Here is an 18,269-nt window from a genome sequence, read left to right on the forward strand (position 1 = left end):
TTCCGAGAGGGCAGAGACAAGGTCGCCGCGACCGAGTCTATCATGAAGCCCAGAAACTGCATCCTCTGAGAATGGATCGGGTCCGACTTGGTCTCGTTGATGACAAAACCCAGGGATTCCACGAGAGACACGGCTCATTGCAGCTGAGCCACCAGACGTTGGGGACATTGACTCATAATGAGGATGTCGTCCAGATAAATTATCAGCCGGACGCCCTCCAATCTGAGACGCTCCACCCCCTGCTTAATCACCTTGGTGAAACACCACGGAGCAGAAGACCGCCCGAAAGGAAGGGAGGCGAACTCGAAGATCTGAGAACCCCCACTGAAACTGCAGAAAACGTTGATGAGGGGGGAAAACCGGGATCGGGAGGTAAGCGTCCTTGAGGCCCAGACGGACCATCCAGTCCCGTGTCTGTAACAGATCCCTCAGGAGGTGAATGCCCTCCATTTTGAAATGGCAGTAAATGAGCCACCCATTGAACTCTTGCAGGTTTATTATGGGGTGGTAGCCTCAGTCCTGCTTCTCCAACAAGAAGATGTTGCTGAGAAACCCCCGGGGGTGAAGAGTGGAGGGTGTGACTGCTCCTTTGCGAACCAACTCTGAAATCTCCCTGTCGTAAGGTACCCCTGGTCCCGCGTGAATGTGAGGGGTCTGGGACGGAAAGGTTGGGTTGGAAGCTTGGAATACTCGGACGGCTTGTAGAACCCAAGCGTCAAGAGGTGAGCAAAGACCAATTTTGAAGAAAATACTGTATTCTGCCTCCCAACTTTACCTTCCCCAAACCTTGGACTCTTAACTCGTTGGTTGGTATAGGAACCATCTCCACGTCCTCTGCCTCCCCAGCAACGGGGGAAGTTCCTGGTTGGAAAGAAGTATCTGAACTTTTCCGGGTCCTGATATTGTCCTCTATGGAACTCTCCCTGCTTGAAGGAGGCTCTGTTGGAAGGACGGACGGTCGAGCGCCCCCTGCCACGACCAGCTGCGCCAAAAACACGCGGGGTGAAGATACGCTTGATTGACGTTTGGGCTTTGTCCAGCGAGTTAAATATGTTCACGAACTTGCCTAACTTTTACGAAGGGGTCCCTGAATAGGTTGCCCTCCGCAACTGGACCCGCTTCTGAGGTGGCCAAATCCCCAAGTTTAGGATCAATTTTTGATAAGGAGGGACCTGCGACGTTCGGTTGAGATAGCCACATTAGCGTTTCCAAGGAAAATTATAACCCTCCGCACCCAACTGGAGAGGGTAACTGGGGATATCCGGGTACCCGAAGCCTTGGCATCCTCCGCCATATCCAGATTTTTTGCTAAGGGGCCAGCTGTGTCTAAGAGTTTATCTTGACACGCCCTCCAAGAGCGGTCGATACACTTCTTAGGATCGCGAACGAATTTCGCCAAAAAGGTGGACATTTTTGGATCCACCTCGGGGGTCAATGCGACCTTCCCCACTAGGGTAGGTCGTGGTCACTCCACGCGGAGACAACTCCTCACCTCCTGGTCCAGGGGCTTACGTAGTCTGCCACCTTGGGGGTAAGAGTCCATTGCGATGAACAATGGGGTGCAATAAGTAATCCGGGTTAAGCATGTCTGTGGGTGGGGCCGGAGACGTTGATGGGGCAGGTTTAGATGGGCGCCATGGACGCTCCGACTCCCCATCCACGTCAGAGATCTGGGGGGGGCTCATCTGAGTCCAACGTAGTCTCCTTGTCCGGAGCACCAGAGGGTCCCTCCAGAGCCTCCTCCGGCTTGCTGGGAGGGGTGGAGGCCTTGGCTTCCGTAAATGCCTTCTTAAGGTGCGCAATGGCATCCGTGTCCACTCCTACGTCCTCAGAGCGCTTGCGCTTGGGATCCGCTACACTAGTGGATGCTTGACCCAGAGGTAGGGGAGTCTTAGGCCTCAACAGATCTTCCCTCTGGTCGAGGGGTAAAAGGCATTGCACCTGCAGCTTCTCAATTTTCTTCTCCAAAGGCTCAACCACTTGGGATGCTGCCTTAAGAATGGAGTCGTCCATGACTTTACAAAAATGGTCATCTACTGGCAGGTACATGACCTCCTCCTCCTCCTCTTCCTGATAATAATCCTCAAACTCCATGAGGCAACTGGGCACAGTGCAAATATAATATGCAAATAAGGGGTTAATCTAGGGACGTACCCTTTGAAAATAACACAGGACGTGCACTTTTAAGCCAGTAAAGGCTGGGGACCATAGAAAACTCTCCCTCTCAATTCTGAGGGATTGACACCTACCTGGGCCGGTCCCGTTTATAAGGTATGGATCTTACCCACAACGCGGGTGTTCTGGCTCCAGGCAGGGGCTCTCTCAGATAGGCAAACCCCAAACGTCACACCGGGATCTTCGGCCGCAGCGAGTCAGTCTAAACCACGCTAAATGATTCCTCCAAGCGGAAACAGATGACTCGCCGCTGCGGGGGGTATACACACTATCAGTGCGCTGAGAGCAAAGAAGCACAGTCCCCTAGCGGCGGGAGGCTGCACCGCGCAGAGAGCCTGACATACGTCGCGGCAGCGTAGGAGTGCACAGCGCTCCGGCAGCCGATCTAAAAAGGAAACACAGCGTTACCATTACAAGGGCCAACGCGACTCAATCCCCCAGAAGAAACTCTCGCCCTAAAAGCAAAGCAACACGAAAAATACAATTAAACAGCACAAATATGCAGTAAAGAAAAAGGCACTCATCTCAATGCTGCAGGAGCAGCAAAGAAAGAGGAAGACAGAGCGTCCGCAGGGGAAGTTATGGCGGATCCTCGCGCTGGATTGGCTATCTCCATTGGACTTTCTTAATTTCCATTTTTCCGGTGTTCATGGGAAATGGTTTTTTTTGTATGTGGATTGTTTCTTGGAAAGGCTGCTGGAGCTAATGTTTTGTAATAAATAGAAGAAAGATACAGCCTAATCTGAGCAGCCGGTCCTGCCATAGAATCTAATTATCTGTCATACAAAATAGGAGCGGTTCTCCTTGTCCCATCAAAAAAGCCACCCCATGATTTTATTACATAAATGTTCAGTAAGTTTTTGGTAACTCACAATGTAGTGGTCAGAAAGACTAAAGGAGTACATAGTGTGCTAATAAAAGTTAAATGTTATTGTCTGCCATATCCCTACTGTTTGTTTTTTACATTCCCCACACCTTAACACTATTCTAATTTTTACTCTTTCAAACCCACTTTTTTCTACCCACTTTTATTTCTTCCTCACACTTTCTCTTATTTGCTGTTTCACCCCCACTAAGAGTGGTCCTTCTAACCTGATATTGCCCCAGGATGCCAACGTTTGAGAATCAGAAGACCGTGGTGGACAATCATTTTTAAATGTTTACATGAATTAGTCATTTTCCAGGACTATTTGGGTAGCTTACCTTTTCAACTCGCTTATGATTTTATTTAGCAGTATTACCAGTTAAGAGCCAAGTGATGCATAAGTGCTGGATGTTTACATGAGGTAGATCGTACAGTGATAATCTATCTCTTGAACACTGAAGTGATACAAACCTCATCGTACTAATTAAATCAGTCACACTCCAATCAGTTTGTGCATAGGTAATAAAACCGGATTCTTCGATGAATACTACAAAATATAAGCTTACTGTGGAAAGTTAGTACAGCATGTCACAAGGGAGGTGGACTTTATGAGATTTTCAGATAGTCTGAATATGCGTAATCCAACTTTCACCTGGTTGTACATAAGGATTTTGCACAATCCGATTTTAGCTGTAGGCCTGACTGGTTACTTCTGTTGTGGACAATTTCAGGTCTGGCTGCAACCAAGATACACAGTGAGCTTTTTGTATACTAGAGCAGTATGAAAATCACTGTCACTTGTGCATTGCTCACAGCAATCACATCAGGAGGTACAACAGTATGATTAGACTCAAAATCATAGTAATTAAGCCTAGAATCTGAACTTTCAAATAACCCAGCCAAAAGTGAAACAACGCCTCAATGCGGTGCAGAGTTTCTCCAAAGTAATTCCAAAGCAGGAGCTGTAAACAGTCTTCTTATTCTTTATGTAATTCAAGGTCTTGAAGTCCTTAAAATATATATGAAAACATAACCGGTCAGGGTTTCTTTACAAAGGTTGTTCTTCAACTTTACATGTAAGGTAATTTTTCATTACGGTATTGTATATCAAGATTAATTGTACACATTTGAAACCAAATGGCCTATGAATTTCATAACCTACGTTTCAACCAGTTTTACTCTGTATTTCCCTGCTTAATTATTGGGTGTGTGATGTAGCTATGGATTTGAGTGCAGGGAAAATTGGGTTTGCATTATTTTCAGTTTACTTGAGCGCTCTACCATCTAGAGTGCTGCACACTCCTAGCTCACTAGATAGTCAAGAAAACCCACCCCTTCTTCCTGTAAAAATATATGTGGTTCTTAAGCCAGGCCCACAATATTGATACATTTTGTCCCTCGGACATAGTCTGATTTCTAATACCGTTGGAATGAACGACTATTACCCTCACTTTTTTTAATACGTATTTTTAAGGCCCATAATTCTGCATGGACAGTCCTCTTTGGAGCACGCACCAGTCTTGTACTGACATTACAGTGATGGAGGCACTGCTTACACTTCCGGCTTTAATTTTTTAGGTCTCGCCTGAGCCAGCGCATGCGTTACACTGGCGAGACTTTTAGTAAGTGGGCTTCAGAAAATTTTCCCACACGCTTTTGCTGGCCTCAAGCTTACGGTTGGGCGCGCGCTTACTTGCAGAGGTGCCATCTGCCTTTCTTGTGATGCTCATTAGGCGCATCGTTCGCAGCGCGCGATCGCGATCACTTTCGCGGCTGCCTCACTTTGCCTGGCAAACTGTTACATTTGTTTTGCAAGTTTTTTTTTTAAATAGCAGAAAGTCGGGGCCCAATGGCATAGATAGCTTTGTAACAGGTCCAGATTAGGTTAAGCATGTTGTTTTTTCTTTGTTATGGGCAGATGTAGAGTAACTGGTTTGCTCAGAATCACGGAGTGTTTAGGAGAAGCCGTGATTCGAATCTGAAGCCCAATGTTGAAAGGCCGGCTGGTCTATCTACTAGGCACGTATTTTCTCTCTTGGACTCTCAATGCATCTGTCTCTTTGACGCTGCCACAGAGTTACTTTTGGTTTCTTTCTCAATTTTGGTGCGCAGTCCTCCACAGTTCGTGCGGCACCAGTCTCCCAGGGCTCTGCCCTCTGTGGACTCGCTACACTCCCAGCGCACAGCCCTCTGCCGCGCGGCCTGTGTGCACCGGTCACCTTCACCGTGCCTCTACTTCAGTCCGTTGCCGAAACACAAGTAGGAAAACTTAAAGGGGCGATAACAGCCTCCAATTAGGCAGAGCAAAACTAGACGTGTGTAATCACATCACCCATTCTGAGATAAGAACACAGATTAGAGCTGTAAATCACATGGGAACACGGCCAGGGGCCCGAGAACAACCATTTTAAGATAAATCCACAGGTCACAGTCTTGATAAAGCTATATTTAGCCTAGCCATGTGAACTGCGTCTCTTACTACTTTTTTTTATTCTTCCCAGACGCCTTTTTTAACCAGATTTTTATTAAAATGTAACTTTGACTGGAGCGTGTCATTCGAACATTTTTCCTAAGACTGTATTTCTTTTTCTTTCTTTTTCATATTGACTCCTACTGTTTCTACCTCTCTCCAACTGCTGCTAAAAAGCATGTATTGTGCAGATACTGAGCTGTTTTCAATGCCCTTAGTTAAAATGCAAGTCAAATAGGAAGTCACCACTTGGCTTCCCCACGGTGTGACTCAGCTTTTCACTGTGTTGACGCGATAAAAAGTAACTCCCCTCGAGTTATGCGGCAATATCTCTGGCCAGTAGCTCTGCAAGTAACTCCCCTCGAGTTATGTATGCGGCAGTATCTCTGGCCAGTAGCTCTGTGACTTTCCACCTCATGTTATGTTTGTCTTTTTCTAAATCTCGCCTCAATAAAGTGTGTTGTGACTTTTTTTGTGTAGAAGTTAATGCAATGCTAAAGTCGCCTCAAAGCGCTCATTTGGGAAAGGACAGGCAGAAACGAGCATTGGCATAGCCAATAGGTGTCGCCTTTGGGACCTTATAAGTGTTAAGTTATCCAGCACAATATCCTTGGTGCAGCAACATCAAGTGTTGCATGGCTAAACGCTTATAGGGTCCCAAAGGCGAGACCTATTGGCTATGCCAATGCTTGTTTTTTTTTTCTCTTGCAATTTCTTTCAGCTCTGGAAGACCACTTTTTAGTACTTGTATGCCCAGCGGTTCCAATTTTGTGAGCTTTAATTCTTCATTTTTTTAAATAAATCTTTTTATTCAACAATCATCGACATATAGTAAGTAATACAAAACAATATCATTATAGGCTTGACGGACTAGTACAATCATCATTTACAGTATACACCGTAGGGATAAATCATGGGGTGAGTAGGTCATCCAATTCAACACTAAGAGGGGGAGGACATATGTCTCCACGATATGAATTCCACACGCTCCATATTCGGGACAATTTTTTAGGGAAGCCACGGGTCGTATATACTGTCTTTTCCCGGTACATGCACCAGTCTAGGTTTGTTTCCCATGTCCCTACTGTGGGTGTTGCCGCCGCTCCCCAGGCCTGAGAAATATTTATTTTTGTTATCATAAACCCCAGAGTGGCCCACTGTATTTGGTGTGCATTTAAATCAGTAGGCTCCCATATGTTCAGGAGACATCGACGTGCTTCCGGGCGAATAACCATTTCAAACACTGCACTTATTACCCTGTGTATTTCCCTCCAATATGGTTGGATATGCTCGCATTCCCATATGATGTGCATAAAGGTGCCTGGCTGTCCACATCTTCTCTGACATTCCCCTTCGCTCGCTCTACCCAGCTGCACCAAGCGGGGTCCCGTAATATATGTCCTATGCAGGATTTTGAGCTGCACTAGCCTAAGTCGCGCTGGGATAACTACTACTCTGGGAGAAGACACTGCGTCTCGCCATTCCTCATCGTCCATTTCTATACCCTCTGCCACCCATTTGTTTTGTAAACCTAGAAGGGGGTCATCCATATTGTATATTAATTTTTTATATAAGGGAGATAGTTTTCTCGGGGAGGTGGCCATCTAAAAAACTGTCCTCTAGTTGGGAGCACTCCGGAGGGGAGGAACCCTTTGGAAGGAGTGAGAGAAATGCGTGACAAACTTGGGCATAGAGAAAATGTTCAGCGTCAGCTAGCTCGTGTTGGCTTTGGAGAGCTGCGAATGTTTTAATACCTCCCTTTTCCCACAGGTCTGCAATCCGGGAAATGCTAATCAGGTACCATTTATCAAATCCCTTTGACTTCCACAAACTACCCAGCCGCTCAGAGTCCCACAAGGGGGTTGCCGATGTCAGTCTATTCCCCCATCCGAGGGATCTGTTAGCTGCATGCCACACCTTTACTGAATGACCAGTGGGGCCTGTTAGGTGAAATCTGGTTGGTTTCGAGTAAAGTGCTCTATTGTAGTTCCCTCCCGGGAAGAGCCACCTATCCATATGAAACCAAGGTTTTCAGGGTTACCATATGTGCCATGATATCTGCCAGGTGTGCGGCCCAATAATATTTCTTTATATCAGGGAGGCTAATGCCTCCGGAGCTTTAATTCTTAACTATGTATGCAGCATTGTCATCCCACAATGTGTTTACAAATTGCATCCTGACCTATATTACTTCTCCCCTTAGTGCACGTTGTGGCTTTTTACTCATTTTTTTCACTTGCACAGAAATAACCCTATTTTAGAGAATGTGATTTAGGCAATTTTTGTACTCTTTCCTAGTATTTGCAGGTTTTCTCCTGACCCTATTTTACATTATTTCAGGGGGCCTCCTGACCCTATTTAATTAAGTTCTATTTTCACAGCAACCTTCTTCCTACATTTGTTATTTTGACCTTTGATGCAATATTTGTGTGCTTTTTGTTTTTTATGTTTTGCAGAATCTCATCAGGTATAGTTTTATGAAATTCATTTTCTGATGATGACCCTCTAAATATCCAAAACAGTTGACATTCCATAGACACCATTGCACTTAGGCCAGGGAGAGATTACTTAAAATAAATATTTTGGTTGTGACTTAGCCAACGTGTGATTTCCAATTCAATTCTCCTACGGTAATTTGCAAACCTTGTAAATTGACACTTTGCTTATAACAGTTTGATCACCAAGAGCATCAAACACTATTGTGTCTGCACTAACACATGCTTCATTAATTATAGCATTATTATTTTTCATTTTCTCTGTTCTTTTTCCGCATAAATTGCGCATGGATTGATTGGACTTGGAATAGAAAAAAAGTATTTTTTATAATATCTAAGTGAATAATTATTTTATGTTGTAGTCAATGTAGCAGGTTCCACCTTGGGTAGGTTTGTTGGGCAGCCTGTGTTGTTTCATACCAGTCATTTAGACCAGGTGTCACAAATGTTAACCTGCATTATGCATATTGTGTGGAATCCAGTGACAATACTAGCAATTCACAAAGTGGTGATAATACTAGAGCTACCATTCTCTGGCATTCACTCTAGTGAATAGCTCTAGCTCCCTATAGAGTTCTTTAGGATACTTTTCTCGCTTTTGCAGCCTTCTGTGAAAGGATGGGTATTGACAGAAACTATGGGCATCATTAGGATGGCGGGCGGACAAAGTCCACCCGCCATCCCGACGTGAAGAGGGACCGCCCGCCATAAGGGTGGGGGTCCCGTGGGGGCAATTAGGATGCACCCGCTACAGTGGCGGGCGCATCCTGCATATTTAACATTGCGTCCGCCACAGTAATATGGCGGGGGGAAATGGGTGGCGGGCGGGGACGGATCTCGGGTGGATCGCCACCGCCATGCGGGCAGTGGCGATCCGCCCGAGATCCTAATGGGCCCCTTAGTTTTGTGTTTTGAAGAATTGGTAGTTAAGATAATAAGGATTGCCTAGGGTTCCTGGAATCGCTGAAATTACACTAAGTTAATGTAGCAATGAAATCCGTAATATAGTAATGAAATTCATGTCGGTTTGAAGTAAATGGATAAATAACTGTGTTCTACAGTGAAGGTCTTCCTCAACTAAGTAGTCAAATTGTTAGACCTAGATCAAGGGGAGCTGTTAAGTACACGAATTGGGCAAGAGCATACTAAGTGTCTTGTAACAGATTTAACCATATTACTCCACTATCAGCATAAAATTAATTCACCAAGGGTAGTAACTTGCCTAGGGTGTGGCAGAGAAGTAAGCATAATTTTGGTGTATTTGTTTCGTGTCCTGAGATTGCAGACTTTGGAGGAAGGCCATAAAATAACATGTTGGATTTCTTGACTGGAAGCTGTCCAGCTTCTTTTTGATTATGCTTACTAACCCTCATGTTATGCAAGAAAAAATATAATGTATAGTTGAGATTTTTAGAGTGCTAGGTTTAATGTCTGCAAAATGTAGACCTGCCAATCAAGATTCGATCCGGCTAGTGATAGATATAATTTATACCATATGTGGCACAATGTTACTTTACCACTAGTTGATTGACAAGATTTTTGGGATCTTACTTGTGATTAGCACAAAGGTTTGTTTGGACCAGCCTTTTGGCAATACTCCTCTTGCCAGTTGTTGCCCGAAAGTAGATTGACCTATTTGGTGGGAATTTTGTGCTGCGTTTGCATGATAAAGACAGGTCTGGAATTACCTTTTATTCTTCCCCGGAAGCTGTAACCATTAGAAGCGATAGCCCAGGCCCTGTTGGGTCCTATGTCCGTTTCCCCAGCTTCTCAAGGATAATTGCAGAAGTGGGGGTGGAGGGTGTCGGTGGAAGGGGGGTGGGTTTGGGACAAGCAAGAAAGGAAGGAAAGGAGAGAGACTGTGACTTATGACCGAGGGAGGAGAGAAGGAGCGAGAATTAATGGATTGATGGAAAGAAATAGAGGAGAGGAAAGTTTGAGCGTTTTTTTTTCTAGGGCTGCATTTGGTTCCCGAGTTCAACCCTGAATAAAGATATTTTAGTGGTTTCTAAACACTTTATTCAGAATCGTGTGCTACTATGCTGTAACACTCCAGCACACAGTGGATTTGTTACGCAATTTAGTGGTTGAGAATAATATTAATTCAAGTCGATGAAGCTAATACTGCAACAAGGTACAAATGGAACTTTGTGAGGTCCTATAAACTGTAATGATGATAGATGGAACTTCGAAACCAATAGTGGATGGAACCAGAGAACAGTGAAATTGAGACAAGCGAACAAACGCAAGTCACAAAATGACCTTTACGAAATGACTTCAAATTGCTTCGCAGATCATGACATAAATTAAAATATCACAAACTTATTTGCGGGCTGTGAGGTTATTTCATGGTGTTTACTCCGATGTGAGTATAAATTTGCATGCAATTTCTTAAGTTTTTCAAAGATATTGATTATCAGTTGGGAGTTACTATGAGACATGGATTCTTTGATTCAGGAGACAAGATGTCTGAAAAACTCTAAATGAATTTCTAAATGAACACTTCTTATTTGACATACATTGCCGGTAAATTGTGTGAGGATTAAATATAGAAAAAGGCAGGACAATTTGACCAAAGTGACCACTTTAATTTCCAGCGTGTATACTCTGTTATTAACACCATGTAACTTCCCTTAGTGAAGTCAAAACACCTCATAACACGTTTAGAAAAATATGAAGTATAAGAATAGTAAATACAATAACCAGTATTGACTTTCTCATGTAAAACATATCATGTTATCGAGTAAAACCGCTGTTCTGGAGTACGTATCTAAATTACTTATAGCTGGCCTTTTAAGCAATTATTTAGTTTAAAAATCTAATTTTTATACTCTTAAGTGTTCAGTTCAAATGTCTGAATGCTTGCACTTAATGGTTCTTAAAGCACTAACTGACCTTTCATGTCCTGACATTCCTTCAAGACCTGCCTGAGTAGAAATGAAATTGTAGTAAATATCTTCATGGCAGTTTTAATTTGCATATTTATTTAACCAAGGTACAACATGTTCGCTAAATTGAACGATTCACAACGGATGTTTTACTTCTGAATTGACAACACCAACTACCATCAGACCTCAATCCATTTAAAAAGTGTACCATAGATAGTTACTGTTAAGTCTGTCTTTCAAAGGGACCGGTGTCAAACATCTGTTGTCTCTAATACACGTAGAGTGGGCTTTAGGTCTGCCGCTTTCATCTGATTACTTTTTTTATTCCTAGCAAAACTCTTTAACTCGTTGGTTTGATTTTGGCAATCCCCGTTCGTCTTGGCTCAGCCTAGAGAGCTACTGGCTGGTAGCGTGTCTTTTCATCTCCAATAGAGTTCTTGCATTGAAGTAGATGAGGGAGTGTTACACAACTACAGGCCTTTGTGGCTCCTCTCAGTTGTCCCTTCTAGTCTTGGCCGATGATTGCTGTCACACACCCATCTCTCGCCTGTTTTTTTTGCCACCTTCCCCTGCGTCTCTTCCTTCTTCTTGACCCTCCCGCTTTCACCTGTGTTGCAACTAGTTCTTCCTACCAACACCTCCTATCCTTTCTTAATTTTACCTGTGTATGTTAATCTTTGTTCCTCCCTCTCAGTTCTCTCTTATGCTCTTTCCTCTTTTTCTGCAGTGCTTATCATTTTCAATGTTGCTCGTCCCTCCATTCTCTCGTTCCTCTCTTTCCCTTGTCAGTTCATTCCTCATATCTGCCAGTGCCGCCGAAACGGTCTGAAGTGAAGGCTCCCTGGCCTTCATTAAAGTACTGTTTTTCTTTCTGTGTGAAGTTAATTTGGGGTGGCAAAGGAGCCTACGACATAAAATCAAAGGACTATATCATTGTCATCTGACCTTCTTTTCACATAGAAACAAACAGGCCTCCAATAAAGGCAAGGGAGCACACGATATATTGACCGGTTTTCGTTTGTCTGGCCTTAAAGTGCAAAAGCTGCATTTCAATATGTTCACACATTAAACACAGGCCTGTTGATTTTCCAATACTTGTTATCGATTGGAAAAGTTGTTTCATGTTTGCAAGGATTATAACCTGTAAGACATTCGAAATCCCAGGGTCAGTACATAGTGTAACAATGTGCATTTCATCTATTGGATCCAAATCTTTTAATATTCACTTCTTTTCCTCCACTTCATAGGCATGGAGCGCCGAAAACTGATTACAGCCTCTGATCCCAAGTACTGTGGTACACTATTGTCATCTTTAAATGAGCAACGTGTCCAAGGAATCTTTTGCGATGTCACTGTTATCGTGGAGGACAAAAAGTTTAGAGCCCACAAAAATATTCTTTCAGCGGCCAGCACATACTTTAACCAGCAGTTTTCTGTGGCCTGTCAAGTGGTTGAACTGAGTTTTGTTAGAGCAGAGATCTTTGCAGAAATTCTGAGCTATATTTACAGTTCTAAAATTGTTCGGATCCGCTCTGATATGCTGCAAGAAGTGGTTAGCACTGGGAAGTTACTAGGAGTTCAATTTCTTGCTGATCTGGGTGCGCCTCTATCGCAGGTGAAAAGCATGGCAAGTTTTATCAAGGACCACAGTGTGGAATTCTCACCATATGAGGCTGATGAAAAGGTGACTGGTAATGAAAAGTCTATCACAACAAAGAGTGTACCTGACAAAGACATTCATATTAATGCAGTGCCTGTTGTACCTGTGGAGATTTTGTCTAAACAAGAGCTCAAGGAAACCGAGCAACTTTCAGTTTCCAAGGACGAGGTGAAAGACTCTGAAGATATCATTTTTTTTCCCGAGATTGTAGCACCAAAACCACCTGTTTTAAATCCTGAGATGGCACAACAAACTTCTAGATTGTATCCAGTTGCCTTGCCCGAGCAGCAGACGGGTGCCAACAGTAATGCTTCTGCTCCTGCTCAAACTGAACTTAATTCAAAGGGGAAAACTCCAAGCTACATTATTTGTTCTCAGCAAGTTCCTCCAAAACCATGTGTTTTAAATAATACTGCAGTTGCGACAGAAACGACCATTTCAAATGCAATTCAGTTGCCAAAGACAAGCCCCAGCAATAGTACCAATGCTCAAACTGCACTTAACCCAAAACAAACACCTCTGCCAGTTGCACCTTCCGAAGGACATGGACCACCTCAATCTAATGTATCTGTTGACCTGTCAAGCCAAAGACCACAGGAAGCTAGTATTGAAAAACTTGGGTCCATTCAAAGTATTTTTACAGATTCTGCAATACCACTACAGACCATTTCAGATACAGTTAAAGTACTGAAACAGAATGTGAGTGCCAGTAGTAGCACTTCTGCTCAAACAGCATTTATTTCAAAGCCCACATCTCCATTCATTTCGCCCTCAAAAGGTGATCAACCTAATGCATCTGTTACCTTCAGCCCAAGAGAAGCACAAGGGGGTGATGCAACACTTGGCTCCTCTCAGAATCTTCTTATTCCTAACACTGTGTTACTAAATCAACATCTCCTTAATTGTCCTAGCATCACCACCTTCCCCCAGCAATTAATCTCTCCAACAAAAAATGTAGTTGTACAGCAGGTCTCATCTGTAAATACCCTTGATAATAGCCCAGTGGCAATTAATAACACCAGTTGGCCATCAAGCCCATATGCAGTGACCAGTGCACTTAAAAATCCAATAAAAGAAGCATCAGATAATGGACCAAAGGTTCAAGGACCACATGTGGCAACATATGTTCAAAGTAGCCCTGTGATCATTACCAACAGCAATTGGCCTTCCAGCGTGTATCCATTAGCAAGCTCTTTTAATCAGCAGGGAAATCGAGTAAAAGAATCATCCAGTGATGGGCACAAACTTCAGGAGCCACAGTTGGCTATCTTTACTCAAGAGAATATTTCTAAACCAGGAGAGCTAAAAATTAAAGTTGCAGCTATTAATTCTGGAAGTAACAAAGACTCCTCAGGAAGTACAGGAGTAGGATTGCAGCACATTATGGATGGTAAGAAAATCATCACTCTGGATACGCCATCTGATCTTGGAGGGCTGTCAAATGACTGCAAGGTTTATGCAAACATTGGTGAAGACACCTATGACATAGTTATTCCAATTAAAGAGGAACTTGATGAAGATGAAGCAGTCGATCTGCTAAGATCGATGGACGGTCCCTCAGACAGCAAACGCATGAAGGTGAAGCATGAAGACCATTACGAGCTCACTATTGAAGGAAAGGTCTACTATATTTGCATTGTGTGCAAAAGATCTTATGTGTGTTTAAGAGGTTTAAAAAGACATTTCAATTGTCATTCTTGGGAAAAAAAATATCATTGTCATTACTGCGAGAAAGTGTTTCCTTTGGCAGAGTACCGTACAAAGCATGAGCTCCGTCACACAAGGATGAAAAGGTATCAGTGCTTGATATGTGGCAATTATTTCATTGACTATAAAGTAATTACTTCACACATGAGAGCAGCCCATAATCAAGACCCGTCCAAGGACACGAGGCTTTATCTTCTGCACCCTACCAAGCCCTCACAAATTAAACAGGAACCAGATACTATTAATGAACATCCTTCGACCAGCGTTTCTGTTGTGAATGATGACATTGTTTGTAATGCTGAGATTGTGAAACAAAAGACTGTTAGTCAAGCAGCGGAGTCTGGATCCTTATTGAAGCCTATGAGCTGGCATGATGTGTTTATGCCCCAGGCAGAACTAGATGGTTTCAAACCAAATACTTCTGATGGCAGTACAGAATTTGAGTTCATAGTACCAGAGTCTTATTGAATTCATCAAATCTGGAAGCAGATTTTGTTTGACAAATTGTCACCTATTTAAGATGGAGTCCTGGTAAATGTTAAGACTTAAATTGAAAACACATTGACTCGTACTTCATTGTCATCAAATATGGAATATATTTGGGTGGACTTTTCTTGTTACAGTTGGTTTGTAGGAAACACTTTTGAATGTTTACTTGAATGTATAAATAATTCCTAAGTCATCATTCCGTTACTTGTAATATATAAAACTTCAAATGGCAAATCATGAAAATAACCATCTTTTCAATAAGAATTGGCAATGGGCTGAAAAGTCCACCCCCTCCTCATGAACTCTGGATAATTTCTTCACTAAGAAAACATTTCTGTCCAGTAATGTCTTTCCTCTGATGGTAGCACGTTAATGTGTCTCATTTGCTATAAAGTAGCTAAATGTGCTTAAATAGGTCTATTTTGAGACTTAGATCATATTAAGGATTCTCTACTTCGTTTGTGACCATATTTAACATTTTTGTTTTACTTGCATTCCTGCCTGTGTGTGCAGTTTTATACTCTGGTCTAAAATTCGACGAGTGCTTTCTTTTATAGAATGCTTAGCTTTTCTTTGAGGAGTCTGATTGTGCCTCTTGTGCCCCCTTACTACTTTCTTTTCTTGCATACATGTATCAGTAAGTAGCCTTGCGTAATAGAGGTTCCATTCTACATCATGCATCGCTTTGGTAACCTGTTTCCGGACTGTCTAGAGAAGTTTCCGCCAGGACAATGATGCACATAGTAGTAACACATCCCCTTTCCTGCTTGAGCCTCCCTCACCGTTATCGAAAAGATAATTCAGACATATAATTTCAGTGTCATTATCTTGTACTGCCCTGCAATACTCCTTATGAGTGTGTGCATAATTTTAAACTTGACAGATGTAAATCAAATCTGTCCCTTCCTAGACAAGAGTTTCGAGTGCACTCTTCATTTTCCATTCTACCTGGGTATGTCATAGGATAGTTTGTCTTATAGTAGATCCTCATCACTCTATTGTAAATGTCATAGAGAAAACTGGCTCTGTCGTTCAACCCTTACCATCTCCCTTCGTCAGAATGGATCCACTGCCTAGAATGTTGCTTCCTGTTGCTTAGCCAGTCCCTCTGTTAGTTTACCAGTATCACCTGAAGCTTAAATCATGACAGCATGTTCGAATATCACTCGCCATATTAAGATCTCGCCCATTCCTCCGGCTGGTTATATATCCTTAGTCTCAAAGTCAAATACTTCAGATTTGTCTTCCATGACTAATTTTATGTACATGCTGCAGTGTATTATGTACCTGACCTTTTCTGGTATTTGACCCTTGTTTTCTTCTCAAGTATCCTCCATTAATGTCCTCATCACTAATCTAATCAGTCTCTAGGTGCATCATTGATCCTGTTTTGCCAAATAATCCTTTTCGAAAATTTGAACATTGTTGTTATTGAGAATGCCACCACCTCTCTCAAGGGTCCTATTATTCTATCATAAAACTCATTTGGACCCCGTTGCAAGACCTCTGTCATTGTAAATGGGCTTATGTGTAACTGCCCTGCATTGTTCATTTAACCTGGAACCCCGTATAGCCCATAACTGTGAATCCTAAATATTTTTTCATTGTCTTGCACAGTTTTACTTTTTCCTCCAGCCTCAAATTCATGCCCCTTTGTTTCCCTGTTTGTTGACCTACTACACATTCTGTTTTATTTTAATTGTTTAAGTCTGACATTAGCCAAGATCTTTTGATTTTACTAAAATTATAAGTATATTATACGAAATTTTAGGGACTTTCAGTCCGCTCTGTTCATCCAGTATTGTGCCATTCACATTTTATTCCGCCCACTTCAGCATACAGGATGTGGTAGTGGATCAACCTACTTAAGCAACTGACTGACTTCACTGTGAAAGACTGCATTCTGCCTTTTCACAAAGAGCACTTGCACACGTAAAGAAGTTCCCTTAAGTGACCTGGTCTACTATGGCAACATGTACTATTTGACACCAAAAAACGTATTTTTGCTTTTAGCCTTTTTTGTAGATTAATGATGGTCCATCAGCTTCCCCATCAATAGTTTTGAAAAAATCATGACCAACCTAAAGCAAATATTGACAAAATCAAAAGTCTAGCAGCCATCGCCAGGTCTATTGGATTTACTAATGCTTGTTCTATTGTGTGTGCCGTTGCTATGTGGAATGCCTTTCCTATTTCTCAGGTAGATTTCTTATTTTATTTTCTGATTTTATAGTACCTAGCAATGTTTAACATACTGATAGACACAGTACAATGCATGTATATACTTAACACCAGTCTGAATCTCTGATAAACTGTTTGAATTATGTGCGGAGAACATATTAACATCACTGATACAAGAGAAATAGAATATGTTTTATGAAATCTAAATGCACTTTTCTTCAATGATTTGGCAAGTTGAATGTGTGCTACTTTATTTAAAGAAATAGGTTACCAAACTAAAAGGAAAAAACATGTAGGAAGATTTTAAATACCAGTGTTATCTCGTTGGGAATTGCTCCCTATAGATGGAAAGCAGTTTCTAATGTGCTTGTATATATAAGTTGTTTTAACTGCATACATGGAACATTTTAATGCACATGAAAGTGAGCGATTATAAAGCGGCCTAATTGCTAGAATGAGGGCATCTCCTATGTAAAAGATGTAGTTGAAATACAGCAAAATCTTGGTTCTCCAGGATTTGTTGTGAAATGGGGATGCCTGCTAATGAAGTATGGCAGTTACTTGCATAAAAAATAGGGGTATCTGAGTTCTTTTAAAGAAGAAAAATGTAACGTTAATTAAACACATTAACATACGGTGAAGCTCTACAGTGGAATATTTAATTGACGCTTTAGTTCCTTCTAGAGACCCCCTTTCCTGCAGTGGTGTCTATAGAAGACACATTTTCCCTCTGTAATTTTTAATAGCGCCCTTAGTGTTAGTATAGTGGCGCAAACAGTATAGCTTTCCAAATGGTATCTACCTGATAACAGTTTATTATGTATTGAACTTGGTACTTTGTCACCTGGAAATTAAGGCCAAGCACATGCTTTAATGCTGATATTTTTATTTAAAGTTTGTGGAATTAATAGTGCATTTTACAGTAGATGTACACTCCATTGTATTTCCAGTTTAAACATTATTTGTTTCCATAGCGTTTTATTCTGTGTAGGCTTTTGGGGGCTCAAAGACTTGGTAGAAAACCACATTACGAAATCCAAAATTGTAAAGAGATACAATACCAGTTAAACGGATGTCTGCATTACTCTTTAGTCTACGATTCTTATTGAGCACCCTTGTAAACTTCAAACAGTTTTGTAAATGACTTATGAAAAAATAAAGGTTGCATTTTTCATGAACGGTTTTGCATATTTGTTGGACTATTTGGTGATTTACTGATTATGAAACTTAAATATATTTACGAATTACGATATTTCAGGTGCTTGAAAGTAGCAGCCCATTCCCACATACCTCTTTAATACCAACCACGTCATTTTTAGTGTTGCCAAAACTTTGATTT

General features: G+C 42.0%; 1 protein-coding gene across 8 annotated transcripts in view; it reads left to right on the forward strand.

Annotated features, from left to right (window-relative positions):
- Positions 1-18,269, forward strand: part of LOC146829409 (transcriptional regulator Kaiso-like) — a 326,544-nt gene that overhangs the window by 166,941 nt on the left and 141,334 nt on the right. The window contains exon 2 of one of the 8 annotated variants that reach the window (XM_085608087.1): positions 12,141-18,108. The exons of the other annotated variants lie outside the window; for them this stretch is intronic. Within the exon in view, the coding sequence (XP_085464213.1) occupies positions 12,143-14,728 (2,586 nt within the window). The 5' untranslated portion in view covers positions 12,141-12,142 and the 3' untranslated portion in view covers positions 14,729-18,108. Of the gene's footprint in view, positions 1-12,140; positions 18,109-18,269 lie in introns of those variants that run through there. 8 annotated transcript variants of the gene reach the window in all.

Source organism: Triturus cristatus, chromosome 5_2, assembly GCF_964204655.1.
Source record: "Triturus cristatus chromosome 5_2, aTriCri1.1, whole genome shotgun sequence".
NCBI classification, from domain to species: domain Eukaryota; kingdom Metazoa; phylum Chordata; class Amphibia; order Caudata; family Salamandridae; genus Triturus; species Triturus cristatus.